Source organism: Sander vitreus, chromosome 12 (genome assembly GCF_031162955.1).
Source record: "Sander vitreus isolate 19-12246 chromosome 12, sanVit1, whole genome shotgun sequence".
In the NCBI taxonomy this organism is placed as follows: Eukaryota; Metazoa; Chordata; class Actinopteri; order Perciformes; family Percidae; genus Sander; species Sander vitreus.
This window is the reverse complement of record NC_135866.1, coordinates 11,708,440-11,728,936: the sequence shown is the minus strand read 5'-3', so window position 1 is coordinate 11,728,936 and position 20,497 is coordinate 11,708,440. Positions and strand designations below refer to the sequence as shown.

General features: G+C 40.9%; 2 protein-coding genes across 2 annotated transcripts; both read left to right on the top strand.

Annotated features, from left to right (window-relative positions):
- The first annotated feature begins 4,564 nt into the window (after positions 1-4,564).
- Positions 4,565-11,173, top strand: LOC144526368 (uncharacterized). Its single transcript, XM_078263795.1, has 5 exons — positions 4,565-5,053; positions 7,702-7,801; positions 7,883-8,006; positions 8,093-8,357; positions 8,641-11,173. Exons 1-5 carry the CDS (start codon positions 4,661-4,663, stop codon positions 9,958-9,960), a joined length of 2,202 nt encoding a protein of 733 aa, XP_078119921.1. The 5' UTR covers positions 4,565-4,660; the 3' UTR covers positions 9,961-11,173.
- A 622-nt stretch (positions 11,174-11,795) lies between these two features.
- Positions 11,796-20,487, top strand: LOC144526369 (uncharacterized). The gene is made up of 5 exons (XM_078263796.1): positions 11,796-12,283; positions 15,374-15,479; positions 15,567-15,669; positions 16,471-16,735; positions 18,282-20,487. Exons 1-5 carry the CDS (start codon positions 11,987-11,989, stop codon positions 19,623-19,625), a joined length of 2,115 nt encoding a protein of 704 aa, XP_078119922.1. The 5' UTR covers positions 11,796-11,986; the 3' UTR covers positions 19,626-20,487.
- The last annotated feature ends 10 nt before the right edge of the window (positions 20,488-20,497 follow it).

Sequence of the window (20,497 nt, the reverse complement as noted above, 5' to 3'; positions counted from 1 at the left end):
ACATAGATCACATTCTCATAAGGACACGTAACCCTATAAGTGACAAAGACAGGTTTCTCCCAGATTAGCTGCTAATGCCTTTTGAAAATCCTGTGTGCCCTCCATCCACCTTTGCTTACATGCATTCCTAAATGCTTTCATTGCCTCCGATTTAACTCACACCCAGAGGTGTTTATGAACTATTTCAGGACGTGCCATTGGATATGAAGATGAGAGAATGGAGAGCTCTGTTATGTGGTGTCTGTTTCAGGATGGATCTTTCTCTCTAACACACACACACACACACACACACACACACACACACACACTCACACAACAGAGCCACAGTCATCAATGTATACTGGTTTTGGGGCGTATACGTATAGCAGTTTCACAATGAGACTTCACAATGCAGCAGGACAATGAGAATGACAATGAACATTATGGTGTCATCATTTCACTCCACACCAGTTGTCCTGCTGCGTACTACATGTGTGTGATATAAAATATGGCTGTGGTAGAAAAGATTTCACACATTTTGGTTTATAAATGCAGAGCTGAGTGGAGCGATAAGTCATGAGACTCCTTTATGCTCCTTTGGTGCTCTCAACTCCCTGTAGAGTGAGGAAATAAAACAGTGAATATCTCTGTTAGTTCAGCATCACAATTTCTTACTGTTACTCCGGTTGAGACATAATAAAATGTGGGCTAGAGTAGTCGTGTGCACATCCACAAAAGCTCATTGGGATTGAAGCTGAGTATCAAAACATCACAAGAATACAATAGATTAGTACCTGCCTGCTAGAATTTGAGTTTATTAGCGATGTTTCGACCCAACACAACTCATCCTCAGACATATAGACCTGTATTAGGTTGAAATGTTGCTAGTAAGGAAGCTGTTAGGCCAGTGTGATGTGTACTTTTCTATTGTATTCACATAATAAAACAGATAGCAACAGCAACACAGTATTGTTTTCACCTTGTGTGTGTGTGTGTGTGTGTGTGTGTGTGTGTGTGTGTGTGTGTGCGTGCGCGTGCGTGCGTGCCCAAATAATTATGTCGTGGAGACACCTACTGTAGTGGAATTACCACAAAGGCCGTTTTGGGTACTTTGCTAGGTATTCTGTCTGTCTGTCTGCGGATAGATTTTGTGTCACAAGCGTGCAACATGCTGTCACAAAACTTTACAGGTGTATAGTTGAGATCAAAATGAAGGTTGAGTTCTAAGATGGGTGGGGTCCGAGCAAGGGTGCCGGATGTACAGGGGATAGAAATTAGGGAAGGGGCCTTGGTCCCACGGCTTTACGCCCCTGGCCCGATAACCGTGTAAGATACAGTCAGGATATGTTACAAGTGTTTAGTTGACATGAAAATGAAGGCAGAGTTTAAAGATGGGTGTGGTCCCAGCAAGGATGCCAGAAGTAGGGGGATAGGAAGTAGGGAAGGAGCCATTGGCCCCCCACACTAGGTCGATATGTCGTCATGGCTGGTGTGATCCCCAGTGGTCTCTAATTTAAACTCACTTTATTATGAACTCACTTTATTTATTTAACCTTTTGGCCTGTAAAGCTTGGGTTATGTGAGTGACTGGCAGTGTGCTGTTTTTCTAGTTCCTTTTGATACTAAACACCAGTCAATAAGACTTTAAGGTGTGCAAGAACTCTGTTTGATATACTGTACTGTACGCCAAAGCAGAGCTATTTTATTTATTTTTTTACATTTCAGAGCTGTTCTGAAGGCTCCTGATTTAATGTAACTGAGTGGCATCGAGGAGGCATTACACACTCTTTTTAAGTCATCTATTACTGTGATTTTTCTGTGCCAGCTTTGAAACATTTGCCTTGATTTATTATTCACACCTGAGCAAGCAAAGGTTGATTGTATCCTGCTGTGTGTAGTGTGGTTTGATAATTGGATGCATGCCTGGACTTGGGCAGAGAGGATATGAGATAGTGTGGATGATTTTGACAGAGAAGCTTGTATGGGAAAACACAGAGCAGGAACTGGTGGTATGTGAGATGCCATCAATCTTATTTATGAACTGAGAGTTGTTATCTGGCATACTGACTGACAACATTGTGAAGACTCGCCAACATTCCTCTGTGAATGACATGTTTCGACTGCAGCTCTCTCTCTTTCCCAGAATTGATATGATGAAGGAGGATACAACGTAAATGGGAATCAGGGGTCAAATTCCTGCTGTGCTCAAACATTCAAGGAAATTACATTTAATCTACTTTTTGGAAGAGTTTTCTCTCCGTTCTTTTGCTCTGTCACATGGGAACCTGATGTTGACTGCGGCCGTCATGAAAGGAATGGGTTTGTTGCTGTGTAAACTGTGGAAATGATCTTCTCACACTGGGTGTTTGTGTGCACTGATGGGTTTATTGGCCCATCCTAATGTTTACAGTTTAACAGCACATTCCTATTAATCATCAGGCATCAGCCTTTGAAGTTCCAGCATATTCAGCAAATATGCTGATGGTGAGTGATGATATCAAAGGGTTTTGGAATGTACCTTGGTATGGTAACTAATATGGCCTTATTCTATTTCTGGCCAAAACTCATTAAGAAAGAAAACTACAATTCATATTTCTGTGTATTAAATAATAGCTCTGTATACCTATCACACACATGTACACACACCCAAACAAAAACAAGGATATAAATGAATGTTGAGTAAGTGTGATGAGATATTGATCGACTGGCCTCCTCAGGGCAGATATGTATGTAGCTCTGATTAATGGCTACATGGAATAACTTGTCAGATAAAGAGGAAGTAGACATCCCCCAAACAGCCATGGGAAAGTAAGTAAATCCACAAAGCCCTATCATTTCTTTCTGTTGTCGTAAAGGCATAGCATGTTTTTGGACATTGGTGATACATGCCCAAAGGGACACAGGAGAGTAACTTGTCAACACCTGCTACACAAGCCTGCTGCAAAGGCTGCAGTTGTGATTGGCACTCCTGTTTGTTCAGGGGACATCTGTTTAAAACCAGACATAACCCTGAGCACATATTTCAGCCACACATCCCTCACGTGGGCTTCAGTGAAAAGTCAGTATTATAAGATGTAATGCCAGGTCAGGATGTCTACTGTTATGATTTTTTTCTTTTTAAAGAAAGCAGGTGTCCTAAAGGTTATACATGTTGGTATTCTTAAATTGTTCATTTGTTGAAAATCCTCTGCATCAAAACATTTATGAAACTTAGCCTGCATTACTTACTGGACATGTACAAGATGCACAATGTGTCAAAAAATGGGCATGTTTTGGACTCCTGAAGTCAAATGCTCCTACATATATTAAATAGTTAAAAGACAGAATTCAGTGACTCTTTTATTATTTACACTTACCGATCCTCTGAGACACAAAATGTAGCTACAGTATGTGCTCCACCTCCTGGAAAACATGTGTTCTTTGACTTGGGGGCGGGTTTGTGTGGCTGCTTTACACACACAACCCACACACACACACACACACACACACACACACACACACACACACACACACACACACACACACACACACACACACACACACACACACACACACACACACACACACACACACACACACACACACACACACACACACACACACACACACACACATTGGTGCACAGGTCATCTTTTGGGAATGTATGACTAGGGAACTGAGGGGGGTTTGCTGTGTATTTTAACACAGTAGGAAACTGTAGATTACAACTGCTTCTGTAGTTAGGTGATAGCCAGGTGACAAAGAGCAGTGCAAACAAGATACTGGGAAATTTGCTCTCTGCATTATTCTAATAAAATACTTTTATTAGTTATAACATCATAAAACAATTTATAAAGCACTTTCAGAATCCACAACACGCCACTCTTTTAGGGACATTCTTTGAAATGTTTTGGTCTTAACTGAGTAATGAGAGATACGCCTACTAATTTTTATTATTTACATTTCAAGTTTTATTTCATGTTCTGTTTCACATTATGTATTGATAATGTAATTTACATTATTGTTCTTCAGTATGTAGGAATTCTTGCAAATGAGATCTTCCCTGATTGGGCCTACTGTAAGTAAAGGTTATAGTGGTAAAACCTTTCATGTGTGCACAATGATTCATAAGGTAATACGAAAGTTATCTTAATAAAAGCACAAAAATAAGAAATCCCATCAGTTACCCACGTGTTTGACTATCAAATGATTTTGAAAAATGAGAAACGATTTTTATTATCACTTCTCATATTTACAAGTCAATTACTGCCAACAAAGCCAAAAGCCTTAAAAGCTGAAAATCGCCATCTGCTGGATACTTTTCACATCTGCACTTAGCCATTACTCTGTTTAAAAATGTTTTTGGGACGTTAATACTATAATATGCGTTAAACTCGTTTATTAATCATATTTCCTAGTCAGTCACTACCACGTAATTCATATGAATTGATGTGTCTGTTGATGGAATAAGATTGTGTTCACAATAACTTTAATGATAACTTCATTTATCTAAAATGCATGTCTACAGTCTATCCCCTACACTAGCCTTTGACCCGGTGTACGCCTGACAACAAACCGTGCGTACCTTTCCGTAAAATCCCGCCCATTCGTCGCCGCCACACTACTGTAGCAACAACGGTTAGCTAAATTAGCTTAGTGCTATTGTTGAGGTTGGAAGATAGTTAATCCGTCCATATTATTTATGAGCATTACAAAACGCGGTCTGACAACGGTAAGAGGTGTAACGTTAGGGGCAGAACTTAAATCCAGGATGTGCTCCGTCGTCGGATGTGATTCGGGGCGTCGCAGTGCGCAACGGTTCAAGTTACCGGAGGACCCAGAGAGGAGACTGGAGTGGGTTCAGTTTCTCGCTACAGTCAACATGCAGCGGTTTAAAGAAGCGTCCTGGACAGACATTAGAATTTGTAGCGAACACTTTAAAGACGACTGTTTTAACAACATGTCACCGAGCCATTCAGGTTTTACTGGCAAGGACCAGCTAACGTTAACGTTAAATCTCAATGCTGTCCCATCACTGTGTCTCAAGTCAGAGTCAGAGGAACCTGAGACACATCTGCAGAGCCCAACATGTGTGGTGAGTCTGCTGCTTTGAGAGCAGCAATCATAAGGTCTATCTCAATTGAACAGTATCACCCAATGCTGCTGCATCCGTTTGATATTGCGTTACTTATATAACGTTAGAAGCGTACATCCTGGGTTGTTTGAACATAAAGCCCAAACTAAGTGAATGAAGTTATTAATTTCACGTTGAGTCAAACACCAACACATGTTAGGGTGGTCAGGTTAAGAGTAACGTGATGCATTCAATTGCCAAGTAACGTTACAGTAAATGTACAAGAATCGTCCTATTTCCCCCAGATATACAAGTAACGTTAGGTGTTTACTTGTTTATCAAATCAAGTTAAGATAGATGATTTTATTGTCTGTAATAATGTTTATTTTTGTTCTCTCTAATATAAAAAGGTATTTATACTGTAAGCATTTTCATGTCAAGGAGTGCTGCAGTAGGTAGTAAAAGTACAGTAGGATGCCCTACACTGCTTAAACAAGCAGAATATCAACCAGGGCTCCAGACTAACTTTTTTCACTAGGAACACAGTGGCCCCCAACTGAAAATTTTAGGGCCGCAATCAGAAAATTTAGGGCCATACACCGTAAATCAACATGCTAACCAAATATTCACATTTCTACTAATTTCCACTGTATTACTAAAAAATACTTTGATAATAGATGCAGAAATTACAGTGTGCTGTTTCAAATTCAGTGTCACTTTTGAAGATGCAACATAGAAGGTTAACTGACAGCACCATCGTTGTCATGATAAACAAAAAATAAAATAAATAAATATATACCAGCTCTAGTCTACAATTACAATGAATTCAACTTAAAATTAAACATGCATTGTTTAGGCTACTACTGAACCAATATTGGTACCGATACCTGAAATTTGGTTCCGTTACCCAACGGTACCTTTTTTTTGGTACTTTCCCTCTATAATTACAAAATAATTATTTCAGTTGTAAAAATTATTGTCAAACCTATTTATCCTATGTACTTAGAACATTATGTTATTTTATTAACTAAACAAAATCCTCCTCTTCCCAAACCCATCCCTACAACCTATTAAATTGAATAATTATTCATTTCTTACTCACTGTAACTTTTATTCTTGTATTTGTATATTCTTTTTTAGCCTGTTTTATTTTCATGACCGTTTTTAATTGCTCTTTTATGTTTCATGTAAAGCACTTTGAATTGCCTTGTTGCTGAAAGGTGCTGTAGAAATAAAGTTGCCTTGCCTTACAACCTCAGCCTTTCAGTCAGTCACCAGGGCACAGAAACCACTGTTGTGCCTGCTTCTGAAGTGTAAAGGGTCTTATACACTAGACGCAGCCCAGCTGGCGCATGCAAATGTGACGTCATGGGATCGCCGTGACTATTTATACCCGCGCTGGTGCTCACGACACTAGTTGCAGTCTTCTCCTGAACAGAGGTGGCGCTAATGAGCAAAGGCTACAAACGTTGCTTTTTCTACGGACTAGAAGAAGAAGGAAAAAGGTAAACAACGGCAGAACTGGCAGCAGCATTGCCGTCAATGCTTCAATTTGATTCGATGACCTACTTTGTCGGATCAGGCCTTTTATTCACCATAAAAGAACTCATCTTAACCCAGTAAGTTTACAAGAGAGACTTGCAGTCACTGTGAGAGTCCTGGCATCCGGTTGTCGGCGAACCTGTTCAGGCCTCCCGTTTCCGCTTTGTCGCGCGCCGCTGAAAAAAAAGAGCTGAGCCATAAATCGGGCGCGCCGGCAGGATATTACGTCATTTTGACGTCACGACGTCACTTGGATGCGTCTAGTGTAAAACACGTTTCACGTCAACAGCACCGCGACCGCTTTCGGCTCTCCAGTAATATCATATTGCAGCAAACGCTGTCTGCGTGAAGTTTTGAAAAACTGTAACCACACTTGAAACCACTTTATCGGCATTTCCGTGACTCACTGTGACTTCAACAAAACTGCAGAGCCGACGTAGTTTGCACCGTCTTCAGCAATGCGTGTGTTTGTGTCAGAGCTCCGCTCTCTGTCAATTTTCAGAGAGGACAGATAAGCTTGAGTTTACGCGCTCTCAGGTACCGAAATTTCAACGTTTAACGTGTAAAAAGGGGGGCAAATTTACTGGTCGCACATGTGCGACTGGATGTCAAATTGAGTCGCACACTCTCAAATTTTGGTTGCAAAATGCGACCATTTGGTCGCAGTCTGGAGCCCTGTCAACACAGTAAACACTTAACATTAGCAACAGAAATGCAATGTCCTCTCCTTTTACATACTCAATATGAAATAGGTGCAGAGCCACATTTTTTCATCAGCAAACTGACTAGAAATACTAAGCCACCTTTTGTGTTCTTACATGTTACCTCAGATGTTGCTTGCAGTGGGAGGAGCGTAATATGCCATTAAATGACATAGCCCTATAGTGCTTCCACACAGTAACGTTAGTCCTATAGTGATACTGTGTTATCCCACTGTCCACATGTACATGCATTTGTAGTCATTTACCATCCACTTGGTAAGTATCCACATTGGGTGCAAAGCTCTTAAACATTTGAATATCAAATCAAAACATATGGTACTGTAACATCGACCAAACACATTTTTTTTATGTATTGTTCGCTTTTGGTTACAACTACAAGCATTTACTGCTTGTTACTTTGTGTAGGACCCTGAGGAAACCACAGAAGTTGCCTATCAGCGTGATCAACTTAAAACATGTGATGGCCCAACTTCCTTTCCTGAGGAGTCAAGACTGACTTCAATGGGTAAAAAATGTTAAAAAAAATGTCTAATTAAAAATGAAGTAAAGTGAAGGATTTTCTGACACTTTAATACTTTATTTGCAGCTTCTGAAGGAAGCCCAGTCCCAAGAGGTGTCTCATCCTCAACTGATTCTTCAGATGGTTTTTTTATATCCGTATATCGCCAGATGCAACCAACAAATACGAATTTGGATTTGATGAAAGAAAAGTAAGTTTTCTTAACATTCTGCTCATTTGACTACTTTATTTTACATCAGGTTGGTGTTTTAATATTCTATTTACTTTGATTTTTAGAGCATCACTTCTGCAGACGAAAGGGAAGTATGTTGTTAATGAAAAACGCCTCCTCCAGTTGTTCAGCCACAACTGCCCGTCATGTGGTTCTAAAGTAAAGATGGAGAAGGTCACCCATGGGGTGCTCATCATCTTGAACCAACAGTGCCTTCAGTGTGACTACAGAAACCAATGGAAAAGCCAAGCCAATGCCAGTGTCCCAACAGCTGAAGATCAACACCTGACAGAAGTAGTAGAAGTAGACTTAACTCCAGAGACCCAACAGGTAGGACTTGAATAGTCAGACATACAACATACCCAGACACACGTTTGTACCCTAAGAATCCTGAAAATGCCTATAAGAAAACCACACACACTCTCACACACAAACACACAACTGTTAAGTATTGTCTACATCCTATTTTTTGGGGTTTTAAAGACTGTTTAGTTAGAATCCTAACGCGTCATCTGCTTGCACCTTGTTTTTTTAGTTGTAACATTTAAAACAGTCTGCTGTATAGGTTCAAAAAATGTTTATTTTATTTATACCCATTCTTGTCGTATTACAGGCAGTGTCAACAGATGACAACCCCAGCAATATCGCAGGAGTCCCTGAGATTGTTGCTGTTATTGATGACAAAAGCGATGCCATGGATGAAACAGGGGAATCGAGTGATCAGGGTGACATGGATTCAGACGAGGATTGGAAGCCAAAGACTTTGGTGCTGGCTAAAATGCTCAAAAATAACCATGATGACAAAACTAAAGAGAAAGAAGATTATGCTTATCCTCCACTTGTCCCCAAACAAGGTCAGCTCTGCACGGAATGTGGAAAGTTTTTTAATAAACAGAGGCTTCACACATGTGAGCACAAAATTAAACCCTATTCTTGCAATATTTGTGGTAAGAGATGTGTTAGCAAGTTCACGCTAAATACTCACAGCAGAATCCACAGTGAAAACTATGAGCATCGGTGCAAATACTGCCACGTTACATTCAAAACAAAGGTGGACAAGATCAGTCACGAGCAGATCCACCTAACTGAAGGAAAGCCCTATAAATGTCCCGACTGTTCAGAGACATTTGCCAAAAATAAGGAACGCAGAATCCACCTGGATGATCACAGAGGCCCCCCACAGTTGAAATGTTACGTCTGTGGGATTGAATTCCTCTGGCCACTTAATCTCCAGAGACACTTGGCGGTGCATACAGGAGAGAAGCCATTTAAGTGTTCAGTGTGCCAACGTGGCTTCAGCCAGCCAAGCCACCTGAAATCCCACATGCGTCTGCACACAGGGGAGAGGCCTTTTAAATGTCAGCATTGTGACAAAAGCTTCAATCACAACGTGAGCTTGAAGAGTCATGTCCAGCGTTACCACTCATCGAGCTCTGAACGCGAACAGAATACAGAAAAGATAAACGAAAGGGCAAGTGACACTGGTGATGTTCAGAATAATGGAAGTAACGGAGGTGCAGAATCAGGACTTGACAATGTAGAGGAAGAAGACGACACGGAAGAGGAGGAGGGAATATATAGACCTAAAAAAAAAAGGAAAAGCACAGGTAGGCCCATAGGAAGGCCTAAGAGCTACGAATCACGCAGCTTCGTAGAAGGCCAGTGTTCAAACACCAAGACCGGAAATCTACAAGAATGCAGTGATGAAGAAAGTCAGTTTGAGCCGAGGTACCGTGACGCATCCTTTGATCCAGCAGAAGAGGAAGAGGAGAGCAGCAAGAAGGCGATAAAGAACACAGCGAGATCGAGGGGAAGACCAAAACATCTTGATAGTGACTCTGATTTTGATCCTAAAGAAAAAAAGAAAAAGAGGTACAGCAGCCAGAGCAGTGGTAAGCGTAGAGGAAGACCAAGGAAAAATCTTAAAGACTAGGGTTAAAATGAACAGAGCTAAGGAATTAATTTGGTCTATGCCAGGGTTTGGCTGTATACTCAATTCTGATTGGCTGCAGGTTGTCCATTAAAACGTGATATAGGTCGGACACCTAAGTAGTTCCAGTCAAACTGTCTGTTCGCCATTATTAATGAACGTGTGAAATGAATCTCTTAAATCTTGATATAGATTCAGGGACGATGACATGGCTGGCTTGTCTTGACGTTAAACATACTGTCAAATTATATTTACTGTTGTCCACTGTATGTACACTTGTCAACCATACACAATGTTATTGACTTTTAATCTTGCTAGCATAATTTAGCCTTCTGGCTCACAGCTGAGCCAAAGCAAAAAGGTTCAAATAAGAACCCTTATAGGATGGGAAGGTTTGTATGTATTGTATTGTATGGATGAGTGTCACCAGGGAAACATTTGTATTGCAAAATGTATGAAAATATAAATTCTTAAAAAAATAATTTGCCAATCCATTAATTCCTGATAATAGACACATCATGCGCCTTAACCTCCCCAATTAAACAACTGTGAAAAGAAAGGAGCCATATAAAGTGGATGTTCATACAGAACTGGACTGATTTCCTAGGAATTACATATTTTGACAGACAAAGCATGTACACCTAGGCCAGGGTGTAAGTCAAATTTCATTGCCTTTTACCATTAAGAGAAGCTGTTGCTTTGGTTTTAAAATACTTTTGAATCATGTTACTCTGTGTGTATACTATGGATCAAAGTGGATAAAAGTATAATAAACAAGTGCCTGTTTTTTTCCGTTGTAAATTTCCAATACTTATAAAACTGTCATATGTATATGATAATTGATCTGTAAACTGCTTAAAAAGTTAGTCACACATGCTGCTGAGTGGACAGATTTACTTCCAGTGTACATCTAACAGGTCATCTTTTGTAATGAATATGTTATGGTTGGGCCATAGTTCAATATAAGAATTCATCGTCTTTCAATGGAATCGTATTGAGATATTGTGATATACAACTTATGCCATCTAAATTGTGAATACTATAAACAAGAACATACTAACTCAAGTTTCTTAGGAAATCTGATTTGAGATATTTGAGGAAATATCATTTGAAGATTGTGGTTTTGTTTTTATATCAAGATGTGTGCATGCATGCAAACATACTCAGTGTATAGCTGTACTGTTGCACTAAAAGTCTTAATAAAATGAGAAAACACTTTTTTGGTCATGTATTATATATGTAGCCTATACAAAAAAGGGTTCACCACTATTTATGAAATAACCAGAAAACATGCTATATCGTTATCGTGATATGCAATAACCTATATCAGGAAACAATATTTAGGCTATATGGCCCAGCCCTAGTACATGTGTGAAACTATTGAACATCAGAAGGGTTGGGTGTGTATTTGAACATATTTGTGTCCACAGGGGTTAGGAGATTCTTCAAAGAACCTTTTCTATGAAGGTTTCTCAATCGACAAAGGTGTCTCAAATAAGAACCATCAAAAAAGGGTTCTTTGAGGAACTTATGGACAGAAATAGGTTGATTAGAGTGATTGACTAATAAGAAGTTCAATAACACGTACAGAAAAATACAAGCATTTATTTTGATAGATGAGCCATGTATTACTTTGCAAAACCGCGTTAAAAAAACAGTACTAACGATAAATTACACAATCCAATGTTGCTTTTTCTCATTTACTTAAAATCGAAGTGCCACCTTCACTAAATGCATGCGCGCTCCCGCGGCCAGGGGCACATTCTTCCTGTCAGAGGGTATCTACCTTTACGCGACGAGCCGGGACACGCCTGATATCAAACCACACGAACCCCGCCATTAAACCCCGCCCATTGAGCCCCCAGCGTGGCCGCCGCTGTCGAGCAGTGATGGCTAACTGTTAGCTGTTAGCTAGCTGTCTGGGACGTCGGGATAGTAGAGTCCACACCGAGGCCTGTGTTCCAGTCCCCATAAACATTAAAACTGTCCGGCCACTTTTAAAACCGAAGGGACAGAACTTAAATCCAGGATGTGCTCCGTCGTCGGATGTGATTCGGGGCGTCGCAGTGCGCTACGGTTCAAGTTACCGGAGGACCCAGAGAGGAGACTGGAGTGGGTTCAGTTCCTTTTCGAAGTCAACGGGCAACGACTTAAAGAGTCGTCCTGGACTGATATCACCATTTGTAATGAACACTTTACTGAAGACTGCTTTGAAAACCTGGCTCCAGGGACTGGCACGGTCCATCTAAAGCCAGGTGCTGTCCCATCACTGTGTGTCAAGTCGGAGCCAGACGAACCGGAGCTGTACACCATAGAGCTGGATCAGGTGAGCCACAAGTGTAGTGCTTCTGCTTTGACATTTTAAAGCTGTGGTCCTACTTTCTTTTCGGGTTTGTTTGTTTGTTTTGATTCGCAAACTGAGTGGACGGAGTTAATTATCACATTGTCTAGCTGACTTTAGCACACACATGTAAACAAACAGCTCTATGAGGATTGTAAACTGTAAGACTGCAATACATAAGTGCAAATGGTGCTGGAATAAATAAAGAATGATTAATATAACAGGTTGCTTATAGGCTATATCTGAGGAAGGTGGGTATGACTTAAACAGTGTATGTTTGACAGGTATTTACATGACTGATGTTAGTTTTCATCTTAGTGACAGACAGCCTGTGGGAAGAAACTGTTCTTGTGTCTAGTTGTTTTGGAGAACAGTGTTCTGTAGCGCCGACCAGAGGGGAGAAACTGAAACAGGTTGTGTCCAGGGTGAGATTGGTCTGTAGAGATGCTTCCTGACCGTTTCTTGACTTTAGAGCATAGACATTATATAAGAATGGACCAACAGATCCCATTGCTCTGGACGGAGACCAGTGAAGGCCATTAGAAGCACTTTTCCGGTGATGGCTGAGCGTTACTGCGCAGCCTCCAACTGAGAGAGACGACGTAAATGTGACGTGAGCAACGTGTCTGAAAGATGTAAGTCTTCTGGTAGCTGTGCCAAGAGAAATCTCAATCATTCCCAATCTTGCAGAGACGGAGAGTGTAGGTATATGTAAGGACATAACATAGGCACAGGCTAATTATTGCTAACTAAGATGCTAGTTAACATTAGTAATTACACTTAAACAGCTAATATGAGACGAAACTGCCTGCGCACTTCTCCTGTACTGTACGGTAATTCCTCTACTATGCGACAGTAAGTCGCGTGGTTATGACAATTGTTAGCCTATTTTTACAAAAATGTCTGCTACGGAGCCATAACGTGAGGTACAAGGTAATGGAGCCTTTTATACATTGTCGTGTTTCTTTAGAAATAAACAATGGACAAATAGAGTCTTTAAGCGCTTCAGATGTAAAGTTATTTGCTGTCAAAGTGGCGCCAAAATGAATGGCAGTCAATGGAATGCTAACGGGAGGTGATGGCTTATTAGCATTAAAATGGCGCCATAGGAGGTTTGCGGTCCGAGGAGAAGCTTACCCCCTTGAGGATATTCGAAGCACTTTTGCGGTGATGGCTGAGCGTTACTGCGCAGCCTCCAACTGAGAGAGACGACGTAAATGTGACATAAGCAACCTGTCTGAAAGTTGTAAGTCTTCTGGTAGCTGTGCCAAGAGAAATCTCAATCATTCCCAATCTTGCAGAGACGGTGAGCGTAGGTATATGTAAGGAGATAACATGGACACATGCTAATTATTGCTAACTAATTCCTATTAGCTTATTTTTAAAAAAACGTCTACTACGGAGCCATAACGTGAGATACGAGGTAATGGAGCCTTTTATACATTGTCGTGTTTCTTTAGAAATAAACAATGGATAAATAAAGTCTTTAAACGCTTCAAATGTAAAGTTATTTGCTGTCAAAGTGACGTCAAAATGAATGGCAGTCAATGGGATGCTAATGTCGGGTGATCGCTTTGTAGCATCAAAATGGCGCCATAGGAGGTTCGAGCTCTGAAGCGAAGCTTACCCCCTTGCTCTAGAGAAGTGTACGTCCTGAATGAAGGGCAGGTTGGCGCCAATGAATTTCTCTTTAGTCCCGACTTGCAGGCTGTTCCTGTCCTGTTTGGTGGTCAGTCTAAACCAAACAGCGATGGACGTGCAGAGAACACAATGTATGATTGCAATGCAGAACTGAATCATCAGCTCCTGAGGCAGGTTGAACTTCCTGAGTTGGTGCAGGAAGTTCATGCTGTGCTCTGCCTTTTTCCTGATGGTGTCTATGTTGTATGTCCACTTCAGGTCCTGAGAGATTGTGGATCTCATAAACCTGAGGGATTCCACAGCAGACAGTGTTGTTGAGTATGGTGAAGGGGGGGCTCCTAAAGTCCACTGTCATCTCCACAGTTTAGAGCGCGTTCAGCTCTGGGTTGTTCTGACCACGCCAGAGGCTGTACTATTCACACTACACAACTTTCCGCCATCGAGGGCACCATTTTGATCAACTGATTTCTCCCATGAGAAACACAGATTAAGAGTCATAACAGGGATGCTATAGGCCTTTGTGCTATATGCAGCATGTGGATTGCAGCATATGAAAGTGATTCATATCTGCATATTTTCATTGCCCCAGTTGAAATGTTTGTACTGACAGGTGTACAATGTGCCTTTATCGACCAAGCCCTATAGTACTGTTAATACTGTACAATGAGCACTTGCCTTGTCTTTTCTGAAGAGATATCTATTACAGGCATGTTAAACCTTTCACTATTAATACAGACAGTAAACTCATTTATTTTCATATAAAATAAATCATGTAAGAAAAGATAAGATAGACTTTATTAATCCCACACTGGGGAAATTCCTGTGCTACAGCAGCTTAAAAGAAAAAAATGTACACACATCAGAATAACACAAATACACCTTTAATAGACAGGAGAAAAAAAACATACAGAAAGTATTATAAGAAATAGAAAAAATAGAATTAGTTGTTATAATATATAATATTATTTATATATATATAAATAATAATACAAACATATTTACACAATAAACAATATAAACAGACAGTATACACAGATATACAGATGAGTAAGGTGTGGATAAATAGAAATGACATAATGCACAGTTGGAGGTGACACAGAGTAATAAATAAATTCATAAATAAATATGCATAGTGCAGAATATTGTCCGGTGATGGCTCATATTGCAGAAACAGCGAGCAGTGCTACATTATGATGTTGCATTAAAGAGTCTGACTGCTGCTGGAATGAAGGACCTGCAGTTGCACTCCTTCTTGCACTGAGGGTGCAGCAGTCTGCTGCTGAAGGAGCTGCTAGCTAGCTGCTGTGTAGTACTGTAAGGTGGTGCTTTCAATGGAAATGTCAACCAAACACAACTTTTGGTGTATTGTATGTCACTACAACTCAGACATTCTACGCTACAACGACACGTTTTTACTTTTGGTACTTTGTGTAGGAGCCTGAAGAAACCATAGAAGATGCTTCGCAATGTGATCAACTTAGCACATGTGACAGTCCATATTCCTATTCCGAAGAATCAGAATCAACTTTATCTTCAACAGGTAAGAAACTTGACATTATTATGTTTTTTTTTTTTTAAATGTAATTCTTTTTCCATGTGAATAATGACCATTACATTTTATTTACAGCTGCCCAAGAAAGCCCTGCGCCGAGTGATGTTTCAGATTCTTTCATGTCTGATTATGGTCCGATGCTACAAAAAATTGTGAACATTGATATGATTAGGGAAAAGTAAGTTAATCTTTCCTAAATGAGCAGTGTGTGGGAGATTGCAACCAACTAAATACCCCTCTGCTCACCCCTCCCTTTACCCAGCGTGAGAGTAGATGCTCAAATGTAGTTGCCGAGTGAGTCACCGAACAAAACGGGTTACATCTTGTTAATGAATTATAAAGTAGATTATTGCTGCATTTGGCCTCATATATTTACTACAACGCTGCGTTGTAGCAGGGTTCCAATAACCGTCTGCTGAATCGCGTTGAAGCCCAAGTGTTGCTGCCTGCGCAGTACGCCAGTGTTGACTTACATTCTAGTATCTACCACCTACAGCGTCCTTTAGGTAACGTAAAACTGTGAAAGGCCCTCTCTAGAGCAAACACAGTTTAGTTTCCAAACAAAAACACAAGGATTCTTAGTATCAGGTGATTATTAGGGCTGCAATGATGCACTCAACTCCTGGTTAGATACGATTTTCTCATAATGTTTTAACAGAATAAGCTGCAGAAAAATGACCTTATTTATAGAATTTTCCTTTTATTTAAATAAACTATAAAATAACAAATGTGATTTATCAAAAGTGACACTGACATTTTATTTAATCTTAAATAACAAAAAATAATTAAAACATTAAAGTTAGTGATTATACACAAATGAAAACATAGTTATGAACATTAGAATCCATTTCTGCCAATAGATCCTCCCCCCCCCCCCCCAACTCCTAGACACTGCTCCTTTCAACAGTTGTACTTTGATTACTCCTTGTTAGCTTTTTAAAGCTGTATCTCACAAGGTTTGGTTTAACTCATTTTTTAGAGCTGCACTTCTGCAGACGAAAGGGAAGTACGTTGTGAATGAAAAGCGTCTCCTCAAGTTGTTCAGCCACAACTGCCCGTCATGTGGTTCTAAAGTAAAGATGGAGAAGGTCACCCATGGGGTGCTCATCATCTTGAACCAACAGTGCCTTCAGTGTGACTACAGAAACCAATGGAAAAGCCAAGCCAATGCCAGTGTCCCAACAGCTGAAGATCAACACCTGACAGAAGTAGTAGAAGTAGACCTAACTCCAGAGACCCAACAGGTAGGACTTGAATAGTCAGACATCCTATAACATATCTAAACACACTGCTATCTAAAGAGTTAAATCTATCTATATATATATATATTATATTTTTTTTTTTTGTGTGTTATTGCAATTTTGTGCAGTTAATGTTTGCTGCAATTCCTCAGCTATTAGCTTCTCAAATGGGAGGCTTTGTTTCTTTTCTTTGTCATAACGTTGTAAACTGAATGTCTTTGGCCTTTGGATTTCTTTTCACACAAAACAAGACAGCTTTGGACTCTGGGCAGTTGGTATTGGCTTTTTATAATTTTTTTTTTTTTTTTTTTAAGATTATTTTTTTTGGGGCATTTTCCCTTTATTGACAGTGGATAGACCGGAAAGGGGGAGAGAGATGGGGGATGACACGCAGCAAAGGGCTGCGGGTTGGATTCGAACCTGCGCCGCTGCAGGACTCAGCCAACATGGGGCGAACGCGTGTGAGCTAGTGGCCGCCCCCTTTTATAATATTTTTTGACATTTCATAGACCAAATAGTTAATTGATAAATCACCTTTTTGTTTTTTTGTTTGTTTTTAAAGGTCTAATATTTAATATATTTACTGTAATAAATCCAAAAATGACCCCAATGCGTCATCATATATTAAGGAAACGTTAGTACAGCCATGAAAGCAGCAAACAAACGAATAGGATCAACAGAGATAGATTCTACCCGACCTAAAAAAAACAGCACGTTTCTAACAGTTGCGTGACCAGAGACGTAACAAACCCCGGGTAAATATTAGAGATGTATTTGAAAGATGGTGACAGCTTAGAGCCCAAAAGGACACTGAGTTAGCTAATTTCCTCCTGAACAGGTAGCTAAGCATTAGCTTCAGGCTAATTTACCACGGCTACAAGGGACGGGCATTTTATGTCATTTCAACATTTGTGTACTCGCATTGAATTATATAGAGTACCCTAGTTAGTTACTCGCAAAAACAATTGAGACACAGCCAGTAAAGTGATCCCGACTGGTCCTGGCTAACGCCGCCATGCTAACCCTGCTAACGTTACCGGAGGACTTAGTCGACAACGGTTAGTTATTTTAAGCCAGGAGAGGGGGGCTGGGAGGGCCGTGAGTTTACAGTGTGTTTAGCGATTGTTGCTGTAATTCTAAGCCAATAAAGTGTGTTCAGTCAGGTGGAGAGGACGGCAAGGTAGTGTTATTTTTAGCGGAGAGGCTGGCGACGTTGTTGGGTTTTTAGCGGTTCCTACCGGAATTCTAAGCCGAAAAAGTGTGTTAGCTACTCCACTGTGCTGTGAAGTAATGTCTGGCTATGTGAGACAAGCATCTAGCAACATTGTTGTGGATGCTGCGGTCAGCCTGGCAACCACTGAGTGGAACTTTGAGTCTAGGGAGGAGGGGGCGGGGGAGACGACTCTCTCCAGTATTTTGAATTTGTATTGCAGTAACTATTTTAAACACTAGCAGTAAGTATTACATATTGCACCTTTAATATTAATCCTTTACAAACTTTGAAAATGTTACATTTTATTCATACCCATTCTTGTCATATCTTTTGCAGACAGTGTCAACAGATGACAACAGCCAAACTTTTTCTGATGAGAAGAGTGATTACACGGATGAAACGGAGGAATCAGGTGATGAAAGTGACAGGAATTCAGACGAGGATTGGAATCCAGCGGAGGAGCTTCTTCTGGCTAACGAGCTTCATGATGAATCAGAGGATGAAACCGGAGATGAAGAGGAGGAGGAAGAAGATGATGATCTTCCATTTGCCTCCAAACACAGTCAGCTCTGCACAGAGTGTGGAAAGTTTTTTAATAAACGGAAGCCTCACACATGCGAGCACAAAATTAAACCCTATTCTTGCAATGTTTGTGGAAGACGATTCATTAGTGACCCTGCGCTAAATCTTCACGGCAAAATCCACGATGCAAACTATGAACTTCCATGCAAATACTGCCACGTTACATTCAAAACAAAGGTGGACAAGATCAGTCACGAGCAGATCCACCTAAGTGAAAGAAAGCCCTATAAATGTCCCGACTGTTCAGAGACATTTGCCACAAATAAGAAACGCAGAATCCACCGGGAGGATCACGGAGGCCCCCGACAGTTCAAATGTGACATCTGTGGGATTGAATTTCCCCGACGCAATATTCTCCAGAGACACTTAGCGGTTCACACAGGAGTGAAGCCGTACAAGTGTTCAGTGTGCCAACGTGGCTTTAACCAGGGAAGCCACCTGAAATCCCACATGCGACTGCACACAGGGGAGAGGCCTTTTAAATGTCAGCATTGTGACAAAAGCTTCAATCACAACGTGAGCTTGAAGAGTCATGTCCAGCGTTACCACTCATCCAATTCTGGACGTGAACAGAAAAAGGGTAAAATAAACAAAACTGTAAGCGACCGTGTTCATGCTCAGGAGAATGTGAACATGAGAGGCACAGACTTTGAACATGATAAAGAAGTGGAGTTGCAGAAGCAGAGCAAAGGTATGCCAAAACGTAAAAGGAAGAGCTCAGGTAGACCCATAGGAAGGCCCAAGAGAAATCCAGCAGGCAACTTCGTTCTGGCGGGGGAAATGCAAGGCCAGCCTTCAAACACCAAGACTGCCAAAGTTAAGGTGCGGAAGTTAAAGAGAACACGCTGCAGTGATGAAGAAAGTGAGGATGAGCCGACCGAAAGCATGTCCTTTGACTCAACAGAGGAGGAAGAGAAGAATAGTGAGAAAGTGACAAGGAGAGCAAGCAAATCAAGAGGAAAGGCAACTTCTGACTGTGACTCTGATTTTGAACCAGAAGAAAGAAAGAAAAAGAGTTACAGCAGCCAGAATAGTGGTAAAAGCTCAGGGAAGGGAAGGGGAAGACCAAGAAAGAATCAAGTAGTTAAAGACATGTAAAAAAATATTTGAAAAAAAGGTTGTAGAGTTAAGTGTTTATTAAGAGAAATACAATTTAGAGTGTCATACAGAAGTTGACTGTTTTTCATGATGCATTTGAACAATTTAAGATGAGAAACTGCACATGCACAATCGGGCTGGGTTTTTTATAAACTTGCTTCTAACTGTTAAAACATGAGCCTGTTCAAGGTGGGACTGATGCGCCTTAAGTCCCCTCGCCGTCTGTGTGAAAGTTACAATGGGGGGGGGGGCAGAATTGTTGCGCCTTTAAGCCGTCAGTGGAGGTAGTCACAGAGCCGAGCCAAGTTCTGTGTGAAAGGGACAGCCAGCATGGCGGGACTAAGTTCCATGCAGCATGACGCACTAGTCGACCTACAGGGTCCGGTTGGGTTTACATGGCTGATTAACGCTGCAGATCGGCTCACACACACTAGACCCATGCCTCTATGGCTGCCAGAAGCAATATTTATTTTTCTAGGATGGCAAAGGCATGAACTTTGATTGGCTTTGTCTGGTGTTCTTACCCTAACCAATCTCACTCCTCATGTCTAACCAATCCAACCGTGAAGGCAATGACTACTAGCCAATCAGAAGCAGAGTAGGGCAGGTCATGCCTTCGCCATCCTAGGAAACGCAAATGTGCCTCCCATAATGCCGGCATGCTATGTAAAATCACACTGGCTTGCTTGGTTCTGTGGGAAATAAACAAACGGCAGACCTGAATTGTGGCGCAATTGCAGAATCTCTGTGTGAAAGGGGCTGATCTCAATTAGATTTCAAAATACTTTAGAATCCTGTTCACGATGTTAACCATGGAATCAACCTGGGTCAAATTAGATTAAACTGGGCTGGTTTTAAAGGGCCTGTTTTCC

What these genes read in the sequence shown, in the direction of transcription:
- LOC144526368 (XM_078263795.1), top strand. Translation starts at nt 4,661, where the DNA reads ATGAGCATTACAAAACGCGGTCTGACAACGGTAAGAGGTGTAACGTTA. An exon ending in TGCAGAGCCCAACATGTGTG is followed by an intron (nt 5,054 to 7,701) that starts GTGAGTCTGCTG and finishes TACTTTGTGTAG; the next exon opens with GACCCTGAGGAAACCACAGA. An exon ending in TTGGATTTGATGAAAGAAAA is followed by an intron (nt 8,007 to 8,092) that starts GTAAGTTTTCTT and finishes TTTGATTTTTAG; the next exon opens with AGCATCACTTCTGCAGACGA.
- LOC144526369 (XM_078263796.1), top strand. Translation starts at nt 11,987, where the DNA reads ATGTGCTCCGTCGTCGGATGTGATTCGGGGCGTCGCAGTGCGCTACGG. An exon ending in ATTGATATGATTAGGGAAAA is followed by an intron (nt 15,670 to 16,470) that starts GTAAGTTAATCT and finishes CTCATTTTTTAG; the next exon opens with AGCTGCACTTCTGCAGACGA. An exon ending in TAACTCCAGAGACCCAACAG is followed by an intron (nt 16,736 to 18,281) that starts GTAGGACTTGAA and finishes TATCTTTTGCAG; the next exon opens with ACAGTGTCAACAGATGACAA.